General features: G+C 43.6%; 1 protein-coding gene across 2 annotated transcripts; it reads left to right on the forward strand.

The window, feature by feature from the left end:
• Window positions 1–1855: 1855 nt before the first annotated feature.
• Window positions 1856–16488, forward strand: PSME1 (proteasome activator subunit 1). Of its 2 annotated transcripts, XM_044273081.1 has the most exons (11): window positions 1856–1982; window positions 4708–4740; window positions 4854–4916; window positions 5993–6088; window positions 8539–8587; window positions 9911–10008; window positions 10172–10240; window positions 10321–10388; window positions 11958–12012; window positions 12130–12216; window positions 16091–16488. In XM_044273081.1, the coding sequence occupies exons 1-11, from the start codon at window positions 1944–1946 to the stop codon at window positions 16169–16171; spliced, it is 738 nt and encodes a 245-aa protein (XP_044129016.1). In that variant the 5' UTR covers window positions 1856–1943; the 3' UTR covers window positions 16172–16488. The 2 variants fall into 2 exon arrangements, with proteins under 2 accessions (XP_044129016.1, XP_044129025.1); XM_044273090.1 differs by lacking the exon at window positions 4854–4916 and having other exon boundaries at window positions 1870–1982.
• Window positions 16489–16881: the final 393 nt, after the last annotated feature.

Below are 16881 nucleotides of genomic sequence, written 5' to 3' on the forward strand. Positions count from 1 at the left end.
ATCCTACCCCCCTCCCTTGTCACTCTCATTCTACCCCCCTCCCTTGTCACTCTCATTCTACCCCCCCTCCCTTGTCACTCTCATTCTACCCCCCCCCTCCCTTGTCACTCTCATTCTACCCCCCCTCCCTTGTCACTCTCATTCTACCCCCCTCCCTTGTCACTCTCATTCTACCCCCCTTCCTTGTCACTCTCATTCTACCCCCTCCCTTGTCACTCTCATTTTACACCCCCTTCCTTGTCACTCTCATTCTACCCCCTCCCTTGTCACTCTCATTTTACACCCCCCCTTGTCACTCTCATTTTACACCCCCCCCTTGTCACTCTCAAAGTTAAACAGATACATAGATATTATACACACAATGCCACCCAAAGTGGTTATTTTAAAAAAAATGTCACTCTCATTTCCCCCCCTCCCTTGTCACTCTCATTCTACCCCCCCTCCCTTGTCACTCTCATTCTACCCCCCCCCTCCCTTGTCACTCTCATTCTACCCCCCCTCCCTTGTCACTCTCATTCTACCCCCCCTCCCTTGTCACTCTCATTCTACCCCCCCTCCCTTGTCACTCTCATTCTACCCCCCCCCTCCCTTGTCACTCTCATTCTACCCCCCCTCCCTTGTCACTCTCATTCTACCCCCCTTCCTTGTCACTCTCATTCTACCCCCTCCCTTGTCACTCTCATTTTACACCCCCCCCTTGTCACTCTCATTTTACACCCCCCCTTGTCACTCTCATTTTACACCCCCCCCTTGTCACTCTCATTTTACACCCCCCCCTTGTCACTCTCATTTTACACCCCCCCCTTGTCACTCTCATTTTACACCCCCCCCCTTGTCACTCTCATTTTACACCCCCCCCCCCACACTCCCCCTCCCTTGTCACCTCTAGTGTAGCCTGTGTAGCGTGGCCGAGCTCTGTTCTATGGGAATGAATAGGAGTATGGGCCGTGCATGCGCGGTACGCTCCCATTCTCTTCTATGGGAGAGGAGGGGATTAGCGCTTGGTGGTGGATGGACCCCGGGAAATCTGGGGTCCTCCAGCCACAGCGCTCCCCGCTCCGTTCTCGATATAGGTGCGGTCCCATCAGGCATTGTCTATGATGGGAATACCTTTTGTAATGCAATATGAATAGATAGGGATCCGCTCAGAATGCATCAGTTTGCCTCCGTTCCATCTCCATTCTGCTTTGGAGGCGGACACAAAAACGCTGCTTGCAGCGTTTTGCTCTCCGCCTGACGATGCAGAGGCAAATGGGGACGGATCTGTTTTCACTGACACAATAGAAAACGGATCCGTCCCCCATTGACTTTCAGTGGTGTTTAAGACGGATTTGTTTTGGCTATGTTAAAGATAATACAAACGGATCCGTTCTGAATGGATGAATGCGGTTGTATTATCTGAATGGATGCGTTCGTGCAGATCCATGACAGATCCGCACCAAACGCGAGTGTGAAAGTAGCCTTAGCCTTCACTAGACCCCGGCCTGCATGCACAGATGATCTCATTTGTGTGGTGACAGAGGGAGTCCGCTCTCTCTGTAACTGCTTACGTGCCACAAGCGCTATTGCCCACGGCACCTAAGGGGCTAAATGGCCATTCACTCATGCAATATCTGGTTTTGCAAAAAAAACTATTAAGCCTCATAGCTGTACGTGTTCTCTGTACGTGTCTGCATGGGGCATTACATGACAGCATTCAGCATACTCTGACTTTTTTTGTCTCTGTGTAGACTATGCTATAAAGAGTGGGCTATGTCTAGGTGCTGAGGCGTACGTTTAACCCCTCCATCCCTGCACATTTCCAATTAGCACAGCCTCTTTATGTTCACTCCTCCCAGCTTCAGAAAAGTCCCTTTTTCTTCCTCACTTTCACTTTCTGTTGAAGACTCCTCACACAAGCAGTTATACAGAGTCTGTATCTGTTTTTGTGACATTGATCAGGAATGGCAAACATAAAGGTTTCATCGGCAGCCATTGAAAAGGTGAGATACACGGGCGTATGTTTGTACAGTTTAGAAGCAAGTGTCAGAGTGACAGTAAATCTGCAGAGTCATCTGTATCTGCCTGTCTTATGGCCTCGTATAGCAGTGTGACATCCGTGAGCATTTACATATCCTTGAGCGGAGAAATATAGAGGATTACTGGAATCGGGACAAGACCCGTGGTTACATGACACTTGTATTCTCTCAGCTTCAAGTAACAACACCTCAAAAGGTTTCTATCCAGAAGCTGGAGGAAATCTGATCTAAAATGAAAGCAAAGGAAGAGTCTGAAGGCAAGAAACTTCTAGATTAAATGACATACAGACTAAAGATTAAATGCCACATCAGATTTCTGGTATGGGGCCAGTGGAAAATAGGATTATGTACGAAACCAACCTGTAGCGGCAAGTCCAAAAGAAAGCACTACTTCTTTCCTAACTTGCTGGGTTGCAGCCTTGTGAACAGTGATGGCCAGCAAACACATGCGGGCTGCCATCTTGACTCACAAATCCGGCGAAGCACAGGTAAGTCCTTGCCTGTGACGGGAGTCGGTCTGAAACAAATGCGGTCACCGGGAGCAGGCAGTTCCGAGAACAGCCCGATGAAGGCCCCCGGCGGCTGTTCTTGGAACTGCCTGCTCCCGGTGACCGCATTTGTTTCAGACCGGGTCGCTGCACAGGTAAGAGCTTACCTGTGTATCGCCGGACTTGTGAGTCAAGATGGCAGCCCGCATGTGTTCGCTGGCCATCACTGCCTGTGAATGCAGCAGTAGCTTCACAATCAACTTTCAAATCATATTTGGAGATTGCTCAAAATGTGTTATACAGGCAGCACCCTATTAAAAACGCTTACCAGATGGGCTCAGTCCAGCTGGCCCACACTACAAAGCAGATTCACAAAAGAGATGGTATCGACAGTACATGAACATAAATCTGGATGTGAAAAAAATCCATGTGCAGTCACCACCTGTTGTATTTAGAGATTGCTGAAAATTCATGATTCTGGGTTTGTTTGTCCGCAATGCACGGGAACCGACCATGGGACAGCCGCATGCAGATCGTGACCCCATTCACTTGAATGGGTTCCGCGATCCCACCGTTCCGCAAAAAGATAGAACAAGTAACGGAACCCCACAGAAGCACTCTGTAGTGCTTCTGTTCCTTTCTGCATCGCATCTCCGGATTTGTGGACCCATTCTAGTGAATGGGTCCGCATCCGTGATGCGGAATACACCCGTCCGATGCCCCGTGTATTGCGGACCCGCCGTATGTGGGCCGCAATACGGCCACGGGGGACACAGTCGTGTAAAAGCGTTCTAAGGCCCCTTTCACACGAGTGACTGCAATGTGTGATGCGAACGCATTGCGCCTGCACTGAATCCAGAAACATTCATTTCAATGGGGCAGTGTACATGAACGTTGTTTTTCACTTATCACTTGTGCGTTGCGGGAAAATTGCAGCATGTTCTATATTCTGCTTTATTTATTTTTTTCACGGATGGTTGAGATGTTGTTTGTAAACCTTCAGTTTTTTATCACGCGTGTGAAAACCGCATCAAAACGCATTTCACCCACGCAATAAAAACTAAACAACTGAACGCAATCACAGGCAAATCTGAATGAACTTTCTTGCGAAATTGTGCATTTTTAACTGAACGCATCCGGACCTAATCTGTATCGCTCGTCTGCAAGGGGCCTTAGGGCTGCAATGCACGAACACAGTCCGTTGGACAGCCACAGCGGATCGCTGACCCATTCACTTGAATGGGTCCGCGATCCGGCCGTTCCGCAAAAAGATAGGACATGTTCTATCTTTTTGTGGAGCGGAAGTACGGGACGAAACCCCACGGAAGCACTCCGTAGTGCTTTCATAGGGTTCCGTTCCGTACCATTCCGCATCTCCGGATTTGCGGACCTATTCAAGTGAATGCCCACGGAACGGCACCTGTGTATTGCGGATCCGCAAATGCGGTCCGCAATACGGCAACGGGAAGCACACGTTCGTGTGCAGGGGTCCTAATTCTTACAATTTTGGATTTTTAGCTTTCAGCATGCTTGACTATACTATAGTTCTCTTTTGTACCATTCCATGGATGGGGTCTTTACGGTACCCCCATATGCCCCCAATTTCATACTGAGGCATAAAGGAGATTTTTCTGTTCGATTCATAAGGAATTTACACAGTTAATTTGGTGTTTGTGCCTGTTTTTAGGTGTAAAAATATGTTGTTTTAGACAGTCTAATATTTTTAGTCGCATTTACTACTGAAACTAACCCTGTATTGGAAGCTTTTGTGCTTCATTCGACTATTTTGAAGTTTTAGATTAATTCAGCAGTTTTCTAACTTTTGCGTGTTTTTTCCCCCAATCTATTTATTTAGGTGCGCCTTTTTTACATCTTAATTTGTCGCAAAAACAGTCGAATTTATACTTTAGGCCTCGTCATAAATGAAATGCCTTCTCCAGCAATCCATGTGCCAGACTGAAATCTCAGAGCTGCCATAGATTTCAGCCAGTATTTACCCCAACTTCTGTCGTAAATAATGATATATATGTGCTGGGACCAATGGCCTCGACTTCGTCATGGCCCTGACAATTAGGGCAGTGTAAAAATGTCAGTTATGACTAGAAAAGTCGCAAACCGGTCACTTACAGTATGGCTGTTAATACATTTGCCTATCTTTGATATCAAAATGTTAAACCATCTATTAATTTGTCTTTACTCAGGTAAATGGATTCCAAAACCAACTTTCCAAGGAAGTAAGTTGTCCATACTGAGTTACCGCAATGGTTTGAACATGTTTTTGCTGTATTAATAGCTATATCAATAACCCTCGTTCTCCTTCACATTGTGTTCTTTATCCATGTCATAGGCCGATGAGCTGATCTCAGTGGGATTTCCTAAGAAGATTGATGAGTTAGACAAACTTCTCAGTGTGAGTTGCTATGTTATTAATCCATCCACCTTACCTCATTAATACACTTCCTCCAATGTCATTAAGATCACTGCAACACAGTGAATGGAGCTGCCGGGTAGGGGTGGGAAGTGACACCTCTACCCTGATTTGCTTTTGATCGGCCATCAATGTCAAAATCCAAGACAATATCTTTTAAGGACACAAAGGGGGAGATCTCTCACCACATGTCTGTGACTTACTAAACGCCACTTGTGGCAAATTTTTTCACAAGTGGCATTTCTGCGCCACTCCCACCACTTCACGAAAGGTGGCATGGCGAGGGAGACGAATGGGTGGGGCCAGTGGTCCGACACACTTATCCTCATGTGCACCAGAAAATAGTGTCTTGCCCTGAGGATAGGCCATAAATATAAAGATACTAGACAACCCCTTTAAGAGGTTAAAAATAACTTGCTGTTTCGGCGTGAGGGGAGGGGGGGGGGAGCAGTCCTTGGAAGGTAAAAGCTACCATTATACCAAAATGGTTAAGAAGGAAATTGGAATTTTAATCATTGGGATAACGCCTTTTACAACATTTATCCCTTATCCATAGGATAGGTGATACATGTATGGCAGCATGGGGTCCAATTGCTGGGCTCCCAACCAATCATGGGAACAGGGGTCCCTGAGCCACTACGTAAATGGAGCAGTAGTGTACATATGGACCCCCAGAGATTATACATGTATGACCTATTCAGTGGATAGGTGAGAAATGCTGTAAGAACAGGAAAACTCCTTTTAGATAACATCACTTTCAATGCTGGTTGCCATGACCATGCAGCGTAAGAAAAGCTGCTACAAATATGTTATATTATGCGTTTTTCTGGCCTTTTAGTTGAAAGTTTTAGGGGGAGATTTATCAAAACTGGTGTAAAGAAAAACTGGCTTAGTTGCCCACAGCAACCAATCAGATTCAACCTTTCATGCTTCAGAGATCCTTTGGAAAATGAAAGGTGTAATCTGATTGGTTGCTATGGGCAACTAAGCCAGTTTTCCTTTACACTAGTTTGATAAATCTCCCCCTAATTTAGCTTTACAATTCTTTATTTTTTCAGTCTCCAGAACTAAATGTTACTGATTTGAAAACATTAAAAGCTGAGCTGGATATACCTATCCCAGACCCTGAGAAAGAAAAAGCAAAGGAGAAAGAGGTAAGATTATTATTTGTGTAGTTGTTACTGGCCTAGGGAACCTCGAAAGTACCTTCATTCCAGCATGTGTCTTCTTTCTTTTATTCAACTTTTCATTTAGATCAAAAAGCGATTTCTATGATATGCTAATTACGCTTCAAGGTGCCCAGTAACGCCCCCCTGCAGTGCCCAGCTCGCCTTTCTTCCAAGCCCAGCACACCTCCTAAGAAATAAATGTACTCCCACATCCTTGCCGAACGGCGCCGCCCCCTCCACTACGTCATGTAATTTATTCACCCCACCATCCTTGCGTCCTCCTTTCTTTCCCCAGAAATCTCGCGCAGCCGCAGTATCGCTGACTGCCTGCGCCTGTACGATACTCCGGCTCCTGAGGGCAACAGCCTCAATAGTGTCACTGGGCATGCGCCGAGCCCAGTGACGTATTCAGAGCGCTGTTGCCTCAGGAGCCGGAGTATCGTACAGGCGCAGGCAGTCAGCGATACTGCAGCTGCGCAAGATTTCCGAGGCCAAGAAAGGAGGATGCAAGGATGGTGGGGTGAATAAATTACATGATGTAGGTGAGGGGGCTGCGTTGTTCGGCAAGGATGTGGGAGCAAATTTATTTCTTAGGAGGCGTGCTGGGCTTGGAAAAAAGGCGGGCTGGGCACTACAGGAGGACGTTACTGGGCACTAGAGGAGAGTAATATCGCCCCTCTGGGCACGTTGAGGCCTAATTAGCATATCAGAAAAATCGCTTTTTGATCTAAATGAAAAGTTGAATAAAAGAAAGAAGACACATGCTGGAATACTTTATTGAACATTGCTATGTTAGCAGTTTTATATGCTCAAAATAGGTGACAGATTCCCTTTAAATTGGAAGAACTTGGAACAAGTCTTTCCTGTGGGAATCTATCACTTAGCTTGGCGAAGAATATTACTATTAATATATATAAGCAATCATTTAATGCTTTGATAGATTATGAGTCTTGATTCTTCTGCAGGTCTAAGACTGCATCTCAATATGAAGATAATTAATTAATGTATTTATTTATTCGCCAATCTAGATGGTGTAATTTCACCCACATTAAATAAAATATCATTCTTTGTGTCTCTTACCAAGTCCTAGTAGGAATCTCAATTCTGCTCCTAGGAAAGCTGGGTGGTCAATCATCGCATATCTCACCATGGCTTTCATCTTAATACACCCCTCTAGAGAGCTCAACTTGTCCTTGTGTGTCTAAGCCTGTCTTCTAACCTCTGTAGGTGTCTAGCTCTTTGGTTTTCTGATCTCCTGGTTGCTTGGTTCCTTTGGGACACTTCCTCATCCGTGTATCTGGCTTATTACCAAAAACTTATGAGTAAGACACACCTTCTTAGTTTTGGAACTTTCCAATCACTGTCAGTTAGGTGTACACACGATAAGGACTATGACGTCATTGTATTACCCATCACAGAATAACATAGCTTTCTTTGGACAGAGATTCATTAAAACAGTCTAATACTTAAAGATTCTTCCTATATATTAGGGTTGGAAGCATTCTTAATGAGAATTATATAAGTTAATAGATGTATTATATATTTTATAACATTTAACCACATACCCGTACATAACGATACCATCTATCCTATTGATTATCTTATACTTAAAGAATTAAGATTCATTACACGTATATGTATATATATTTTCACAGATTCGTTTCCTATCTCATTCCTCTATTTACTCACTCCCTGCTTCATTAACAGACAGCAAGCTGTAGGTGTGATTTGTACCAGATGTTTAGAGAACATACTAACTTCCTCATGCTTTATCTTTAAATATAAATCTTTTAAAAGACAAGGAGTACTCTCTCAAACTGGCACAATTATAGAGAAAAATATGAGAATACACTTTAGGAACGTGTGGCCTTTCCATAAACTCACACAAAATGTTGGACATATCACAAGATGGTAGATGCCATACTATTAAACATAGCAATTCATGTTTAATTCATTTCGGGACAATAATTATGACAATACACACACACAGCGACTTCATACATTTTTGGCGTTATCTTCACTGGCATTTTTAATGCTGTTTTTTAAGTAAACAAATCTAATAAAGCCTGTAATGCAATATTGAAAACTCTACATAAACTCCATCTGTTTCTGTTGGCTTTAGGGATCAATGGTGGCTTTATTTTATTTTTTCAAATTGCACTCTGCTCTGGGTATAGATTTTGATTTTTTTTCTGGGTCAAGAGCACAGATGAAAGCAGGGTGTGCCTGGGTACTGTAGTTTGTGGGTGGTCACTGGGTCTGAAGTGCTGGACAACCCGTTCATAGGAGCATCGAAAGGGACACAGAAATTCATGGGTAAGGATACAGTGAGTGTGTATCTGCATGGATTTTATAGCTAAACATTTGAGTCCTTTTACATACTTGTTCCATTCAGCTTTGATATGATATTTACTTTTTTTTTTTTTTTGTTATAGAAGAAAGAAAAAGATGACAAAAAGAAAGATGATGATGAGGAGGAAAAAGGTAAGGATTTAGTGTAGGACTGAGCACAACTTCATAGACACCTAGCTTGGCACTTTATCATGGAAACCTGCAGCATGTAAGAGTGTATAGCGGAACCATTCATTTCAATGGGTCCGCAAAAAAAATGAAGGTACTCCGTGTGCATTACATTTCCTTTCTGCAACATTTTGAGTCTTGTCCTATTGTCCGCAAAACACGTTCCATGGCTCCATTTAAGTCAATGGGTCCGCAAAAAATAGGGAATGCATACGGAACACATCCTGGGCTTGTGGATCCATGCCAACTTTGGCCATGTGTTTACTGTTTACAAACATTACAGTAATGATTAAAAAATTTCTGTTTGCGATCCATAAAAGACGGATCGCATATGGAAACAAAACAGATTTTTTTTTTTTTTTTTGTGGAAATACGGAATGGAAACACTACAGTTACAAAAAACTGATCAACGGGTCAGTGAAAAACGGACCACAAAACACATACGGTCATGTGAATAAGCCCTAAAGGGAACCTGTTTGCACCAGAATGCCCTCTATACTGCCCGCAATACTTTACAGCTGATGCTATCTAGTTTCTATTGATGTGATTGCTGTCCAATGAGCATGATTGCTGTAAAACAACTTTTATTTTGCAGCAGGCGGTGCAAATGAGGATCTTGAAGTCAAGGGGGTTGCGGCTTTCCACACCCCCTTCACATTTGACTGATGGGCTTTTTTGTTTCCTTCATGCACAATTCCTTCTTGAGATCTTGCTAAAGATGAGCGAATTTTTAAACGGATCCGTTATGCAGGCCATAGACTTCTATTAAGACGGAATGAATAACGGAATACCTCTAAACGCATTCCGTATGCATTCCGTCATAGAATTGCGTTATGGTCCATGGTAACGGAATCCATAACACAATTCTGCTTTTAAAACCAAACCAAGCGTGAACGAATTTAATGACCTGAAATTCGCTCATCTCTAGATCTTGCGCATGCGCTGTACGATAATGTTCTTGGGTGCGCTCAGCAGATCTATCACACAGCGATGTGCCACTGTGATAGGTTTGGTGCATCTTGTAACTGCCTGGTCTAAGCCTCTTTCACACAATCAGTGATTTCCATCGGTGATTAAGAGCCAAAAACAGAAGTGGTTCTACACAGAGATAAGCTATAATGGAAGGATATGCTCTTGGTCTGTGTTTTGTCCCCACACCTGGTTTTGGCTCACAATCACTGGTGGAAATCACTGATCCAACACTGACTGTTTGGAAGCAGCCTAAGTTTAGGCAGTACAACTGTTCAGCAGTAGTGGACATACCCCTTGTTACACTTCTCTCTTTAGGCCCTCCCTGTGGTCCAATTTCTTGTAATGAGAAAATCACAAGTTTGCAAAGAAAGATCAAGACTGAAATCCAGCAATTAAAGGAAAATCTGAATATGGTAAGAAATGGTGGCAAGGCTGGAAGTCTCTAGCATTGAGGGTATAGGCTGGAGCCAGGGAGCTGTGATTTGGTCGATGTGAGAATGTGGTAGCTAAAAATGAAAAATGGAAAGCAATGGGATAAGCACTTCTCCTATACTCTGTATATTGTGTCCTTCTCAGGTTACGCTTTGGCTGCAGCTTCAGATTCCGCAGATTGAGGACGGGAATAACTTTGGAGTAGCGGTTCAGGTGAGTCATGGGACCCTGTACATGATGTAACTCTGCGGTTTATATTGACTGGTACTATGCTAGTCTCTTTCTGTGCCTAGGAAAAAGTATTTGAACTAATGACTACTGTAAGGACCAAGATCGATGCATCTCATACTCAGATATCGAAGTAAGTGACATTTCAAAAATGCTAAATTAGTAGACAACACTGTATATATGCCCTACCTGTACACATGGATGTCAGAGAGGTTCTCTGCCCAGGCCCCCATCTATGAGCAAGCAGACTCCAGTAGTCTGTGTGACATGGATGGATATTCATTTCAGTGGCCACCATTTAACACTACTGGGGTCATTTATCAAACTGGTGTAAAGTAGAACTGGCTTAGTTGCCTATAGCAACCAATCAGTTTCCACCTTTCATTTTCCAAAGGAGCTGTCCAAAATAAAAGGTGTAATCTGATTGGTTGCTATGGGCAACTAAGGAAGGCAACATGGAGATGTCCGATAATGTATAAAAGCAGTGCAATATATAACATTGCCCCAGATTTACTAACATGTCTGCAGCAAAAATATAAGTGGTGCAAATTTGCTCTTTTAGAAGGGATGGGCCATGGCGGAAAGGGGACAGAGCTTTGCGGAGATGGGGGGGGGGGGGGGGACTTGGGCTTGTAAAAATATTTTTCTTAAAGGTGTTGGCCACTGTATATACTTATTACAACTGTGTGGGAGTCAGGGAAATAGTAAACTAGCCAAGTTTTGTTATTACTGTATATGAACCATGCCCCTTCTGCTCTGCTCCACCGAGCAGCCGCTCTTGTCTATGGCTGCGCACAACATGTAGGAGCTTTACAACAAGCTGCTCCATGCCTGGAGATTGGTGAAGTCCAGTGCATCTGTACTGTTCTCCAGCTCCTGTAAGCTCAGCACAAGCACAGTGTGCTACTGGCAGGGGTGTGCTTCTAATCTGCCAAAATTCAGTGCTTGTGGAGCCTCATCCTGCATCTTGCTGAAGCAATGAATTCTGTCAGACTAGAAGCTCGCACCAGACAATGGCACACTGCGCCTGCACCTGTTCGTATAGTAGCTGAAGAACAGCGCAGGCGCAGCTGCACTTCACTGATCTTCAGGTATGTTGTAAAGCTCCTCCATGTCACGCACAGCCATGTACGAGAGCTGCGGGGCAGAGGGAGCATTGCTTCACATAATAAGAAAACCTGGCTGATCTGCTGATAGACATAATTTGTAAGTTTAATATTTCGATGCCTCCCACACAGTAGTAATACGCATACACAGAGAGTCCAACTAATAGTGGGTATACAGTCAGAGAAAAGTGTGTTTCCCTGCCCCACATTTACCATCCAGCCTGGTACAGGGTGAGACATTTTGTCTAATTTATACCACCTATTGGTTGGCTTACTTTCCAACAGAATTGTGGTGCTATTTGGATGTAAAATATTGCATCTTTGGCCATGTCCCCTTTTGTGCCAAGCCCCACCCCTTTTCTTTTAAACTCCTTCTTGATAAACTAGGTGCAGTGGATTTTTTGCCAACTAAAACTGTGAAAATGCACCGAAAATGTGGCAATTTGCACCACATTTTGGAGCAATTTAAAGTTTGGAACAATACCGGAGAGTGGTCCGGTCCGAATTTCTTTTTAGTTTAGGGCTCTAATGTGCTAGTGGAGCTGGGTGGAACTAGCAGAAGAGACTTCTAATTATATCATTATTGCCTTCTTCAGATATCTGTCTGATCGAGGAGATGCAGTGGCCAAAGCAGCAAAAAGTCCCCATGTGGTAAGACTATGCCTAATAGCTTGTTCCAGATTGCAAAATAATTCCAGTGAGGGATGAGCTTCCACCAGAACAGTTGTCTCTGTCCAAATGACCACTGAAGAACCTGTCCTTTCTCAGGGTGATTATCGTGCTCTTGTTCAGCAACTGGATGAATCCCAATACTCTGAGCTCCGGATCACCGCTTTGGAAATAAGGAACTTCTACGTGAGTCTTGTAGGGGCGGGTTTTTGTCTGTCAGTAAGAGGCAATGTGTAGGCAACATGACATGAGAGAGAGCCCCTCATTTGGAGCACATTCGAGGGACAGCTGATAAAAACAACTAATGTTCTAATCTAATCCACCATCCCCGCAGCAGATCTATGGATTATATTTCAAAGTGAAGGAAATGGCAAATTATCAAACTGATACTGCTACTTGTATCTACAAGACCTTTGAAAGTTAAAGGAAAAAATCCTAGTTGGTTTCAAATAATCGTATAAACATGGTTGAGGACAGAGGCTGGGGATAATGAATCGAGTAAGTAAGGCTATAGCAAAGGTAGATCTTTGGAGAGTATTTTTTAGAGAGGGATGATTTCACAAGGATTAATACTTATGCATTCATTTATAACTGTAGTGAATGTGTATAATTTTCTTTACACATTTTACATTAACCACCTAACTGTTTTACCGGAGTCCAGCTGGGGCAGTGGGAAATGTACTTACCTGTTCTGCCTGAGCTGGGCTCGGGCAGAAAGTGGAGGGGGAAGGGCGGCTTTAGATGCTGCTATCTCCTCAATGGTAGCCAGTGGCGTAGCTATAGGGGTCGCAGCGGTCGCAATTGCGACCGGGCCCCTAAGTCAGGGGGGCCCATAGGGCCCCCCAGGAGAGATGGAGTAAAGCGGGCCCCGCAAGTGGTTTTGTATTACGTGCGGCGGGCCCTCTTTATATTTTGAGTCGCTGCGCTGCGCTTACTTGTCAGCGCGAGACCCGTGACCTCCGCGGCGGGTCTCGCGGGATCACACAGACAGGAATGACTAGTCTGCCGGCCGCCCCAGCCCTCAAGTGAGGAGTGCGGCAGCGGAACAAACAAGAGTAGAGTAGGGTGCCGTGAGGCAGTGTGTCTGAATTCAGAAGGGCCCGGACCGGCCATAATAGGGCAGCAAGTAATGAGGGGGCAAATGAAAATGAAATACTCTGTGGGCAAAAATCAAAATGTATAGAGGGAGTGGGCGGGGGCAACATTAAATATAGTAAGAGTCTCACTATATTTCATTTTGCCCCCATTCCCTCTATATATTTGAAATTTTTGCCCACTGAGTATTTTTTTTTTTCATTTTGCCCCCTCATTATTTGCTGCCCCTGGCTGTCCTCATATGGCGCGGCCCCCCCTTTCTGAATTCAGATACACTGCCGCACGGCACCACTGATCATCATTCATCTCCCCCCCCATCCCTCATATGAAGCCAGTGTGGGCCATACATTCAAAAATAAATAAAAAATACTCTAGTGACTAGAGTATTATTATAGGGGGGGGGGAGGGTATGGGTAGGGACAGAGGCTGGGGGGGGGGGGGGAGGGGTCTGGTAGCAAAGGGGGCCCTAATTCAAAGTTTGCCCTGGGGCCCATAGAACTGTAGTTACGCCCCTGATGGTAGCAGCTACAAACACACAACTGGTCTTGTTTGAAAGCTGACATTCTAGGCTTTCATACAAGACATGACAACACTAGTCCAAGGAACAGAGGAGAAATCACTGTTAGAAATCGAATGGGGAATAATCATGGGTAAAACCTACTTTAACTTTCACTTTCAGCTGCATTCACAGCATCCCGATTTCTATCAGTGATATCTTCCCCTGTACTGAACATATTGCTGTCATTCTGGTATTTTATGAAAGCTTGGAATGTCAGCTTTCAAACAATACAAAGTACCAAGCCAGAGATATGAGCAGATAAAGCAGCTGCCCCCCCCCTTCAATCTGGAGGAGAATGACTGAGCAGCTGCAGAGCTGACAGGCCGCTGGAGGAAAGGAAAAATAGCAAAAAATATATAGAAATGTGGTATTATCATCATTGTAGTGACCAACATAATAAAATTTTTATTTTTACCACACAGTGAACGCCGTAAAAAAAATTCCACTAAATAATGTAAAAATTGCTGTTTTATAAAAAATTATAAGTTATTTAATACACTATATATTCCCAAAAATGGTTCCTAAAAATCCTACAACTAATTCCAGCAAAATAAAATAAAAATCTAGAAGAAAAAATTAAAAACTTATGACTGCTTGAACACAAAGGGGGGAAATATTATTGCTTCTTAAGGCCAAAATTAATGATGTCACTAAGGGGTTAAAAATGCAATAGTGTCCCCTGAGTTGTGCGCCAACAAGATTTACTGCAGACAGACATTAAACATCTACAATAAAGTGACATTTTTGGGAGGGTTTTCCCAATTTTAAAGTTACTGTTAAGAGGTTAAAAATCCTACCTCTGATTTAGGGGGGGGGGGGGGTTATTTATCAAACTGGTGTATAGTAGAACTGGCTTAGTTGCCCATATCAACCAATCAGATTCCTTCTTTCAGATTTCAAAGTGGAATCTGATTGGTTGCTATGAGCAACTAGGACAGTTCTAATTTACACCAGTTTGATAAATGACCACCAATGTTTTTACATAGTAAAGCTTGAAACCGTTCTAATTAGGCACTGTAATATGTCTAGGTGTAGATGGATATGGGCATGTGTGATTAGATCATAGATATTTTTAGTAGTTCCTCACTATTATCGAAGTATAATGGGAACCTGTCATATAATATGCAGCCTTGAGAGGAGCAATAAAACAACAGAAAAATATAACAAGTCAAAAGGCGCACCTTTTTAATACCTGTAAATATTGACACGCATAATAGTACATTTTGCTCTATATATACATAGCAGATTCTATAACTATATTGCTTAGCGGATTTCAGTGTATAGAGTGGGCTCCCGATTTCATGACCCAACTTGATTTATGGTAGAAGAATAAACTAGTTTATGTGCATACAACTTAAAGGGGATCTCTCATCATACTATACTGTCCCTCAAACTTGCGATTTTGTTTTTTGTTCTTTACTTCCTGCTTTTCCTGAGCCATAACATTTTTATTTTTTCATTCACACAGACATATGAGGGCATGGTTATTGTAGGATATGTCATATTTTTTTCTTCTCCTCGTCATATCGTGACTCCCATTTACTTTTTTTAATAGCTACATCTATGAAGCTGTATGGACTTTTTTTTTTTTTTTTTGGTATGCTGTTTTCACTATATGGGTTACATACATTTATATTTTAATGGTATGGGTGTTTTGGGATGGGGTGATATCTATGATCTTTATTTTTTTATTTTTAATATTGGAAAAACGCTACAAGGGAACTTGTTGTGGTAAGCCTGTGAGCCTCTAACAGGCTCGAGGCTACCCCAATCTCCGCTCGGGGGAGCCGTTTGTGCCACAGTGCTCCCAGGGAAAAGCCTCTCAGATGCTATAGTCACAATTGATCATGGCATCTGAGGAGTTAAATGTCTGTGATCAGCATCATGGCCAATCAGACATTAGCACCAGGTTTAAAATGGCAGACACACGGCGGCTACTGGACTTCTACCTTACATGTACGGTGGAAGTCCGGAAGTGGTTCAGGGCAGCATAATATGGGGACAGATCCCCTACTAGTAGCCCCCCAAAATAGCACCTAATACGGAATACAGTGTACTCATAGTTATGTTTGCTTTGCTCACAAGGGCCGCAGTCCCCCCCACACACTTCTCATCAGTGACTGATCCCAAACATATATACACAAAGTAGGTCAGTCACCGATGAGAGGGTAGGGACTCCCCTCCTGAATTTAGGGCACGCACAACTATGGTACAACATATTCTTTATTAAACACCATTAGCCAAACAATGCAATTTTTTTTGTGTCAACTGGTCTAACTGTACCGCACACTTCTCTCCATACTATGGTATGATGACAGATCAGCTTTCATTGAATGTGACCACTGTAACTAAGCAGATTACTCCGAGTGGTGCGTTTGTTACTGAGATGATTATTTTTCTCCTCAGGCCACACTATGCGATATCATTATTAAGAATTACAGCAAGATTAAAAGACCTCGTGGAGACACCAAGAGACTCGTCTACTAAGCACTTTTTCTGTAGACTTTAATTTTTTGGGTAAAGAAATAACAGTTTGATTTTCAGATTTAAAGGGTGTTTTCTGGGATTTTAATATTGATGGCCTTTCCTCAGGATAGGTCATCTATCTCAAGCTGTCCCATTCACTTCTATGGGACAGCTCCTTCCTATACATTTGAATAGTGTTGTAATTACAACACTGTAAACAATGAAGGGAAGTCTGCTCTCGCACAACGAGCTGATCAGCGGGGATCTGATTTTGATGACCTACCCTGAGGATAGGCCATCAATATTAAAGTCCCAGAAAACCCCTTTAAAGGAAACCTGTCCCCATGATTTTGCGCATAGAGCTGGGGACATGGGCTGCTAGATGGCCGCTAGCACATCTGCAGTACCCAGGTCCCATAGCTCTCTGCGCTTTTATTGTGTTAAAAAAAAACTTTTGATTGATATGCAAATGACCTGATATGAGTCCTGTAGCCGGAGATGAGTCAAGCGGAAAGGAGCCCAGCACCGCCCCGCGTCCTCCGAATCTCCTCCTTGCTGGCTGACGTCACAGCTGGAGCGCCGAAATCTCGCAATGCGCGAGCTAGCGCATGCGTAGTTCGTTCCCTGTGCTGATGCCAGTACAGGGAATGAACATGATGCCGACACTGAGCATGTGCTAGCTCGCGCATCGCGAGATTTCGGCGCTCCAGCTCTGTGACGTCAGCCAGCAA

Source organism: Bufo gargarizans, chromosome 1 (assembly GCF_014858855.1).
Source record: "Bufo gargarizans isolate SCDJY-AF-19 chromosome 1, ASM1485885v1, whole genome shotgun sequence".
NCBI lineage: Eukaryota > Metazoa > Chordata > Amphibia > Anura > Bufonidae > Bufo > Bufo gargarizans.

What these genes read in the sequence shown, in the direction of transcription:
- PSME1 (XM_044273081.1), top strand. Translation starts at nt 1,944, where the DNA reads ATGGCAAACATAAAGGTTTCATCGGCAGCCATTGAAAAG. An exon ending in AAAAAGCAAAGGAGAAAGAG is followed by an intron (nt 6,089 to 8,538) that starts GTAAGATTATTA and finishes TTTTTGTTATAG; the next exon opens with AAGAAAGAAAAAGATGACAA. An exon ending in TGGAAATAAGGAACTTCTAC is followed by an intron (nt 12,217 to 16,090) that starts GTGAGTCTTGTA and finishes TTTTCTCCTCAG; the next exon opens with GCCACACTATGCGATATCAT.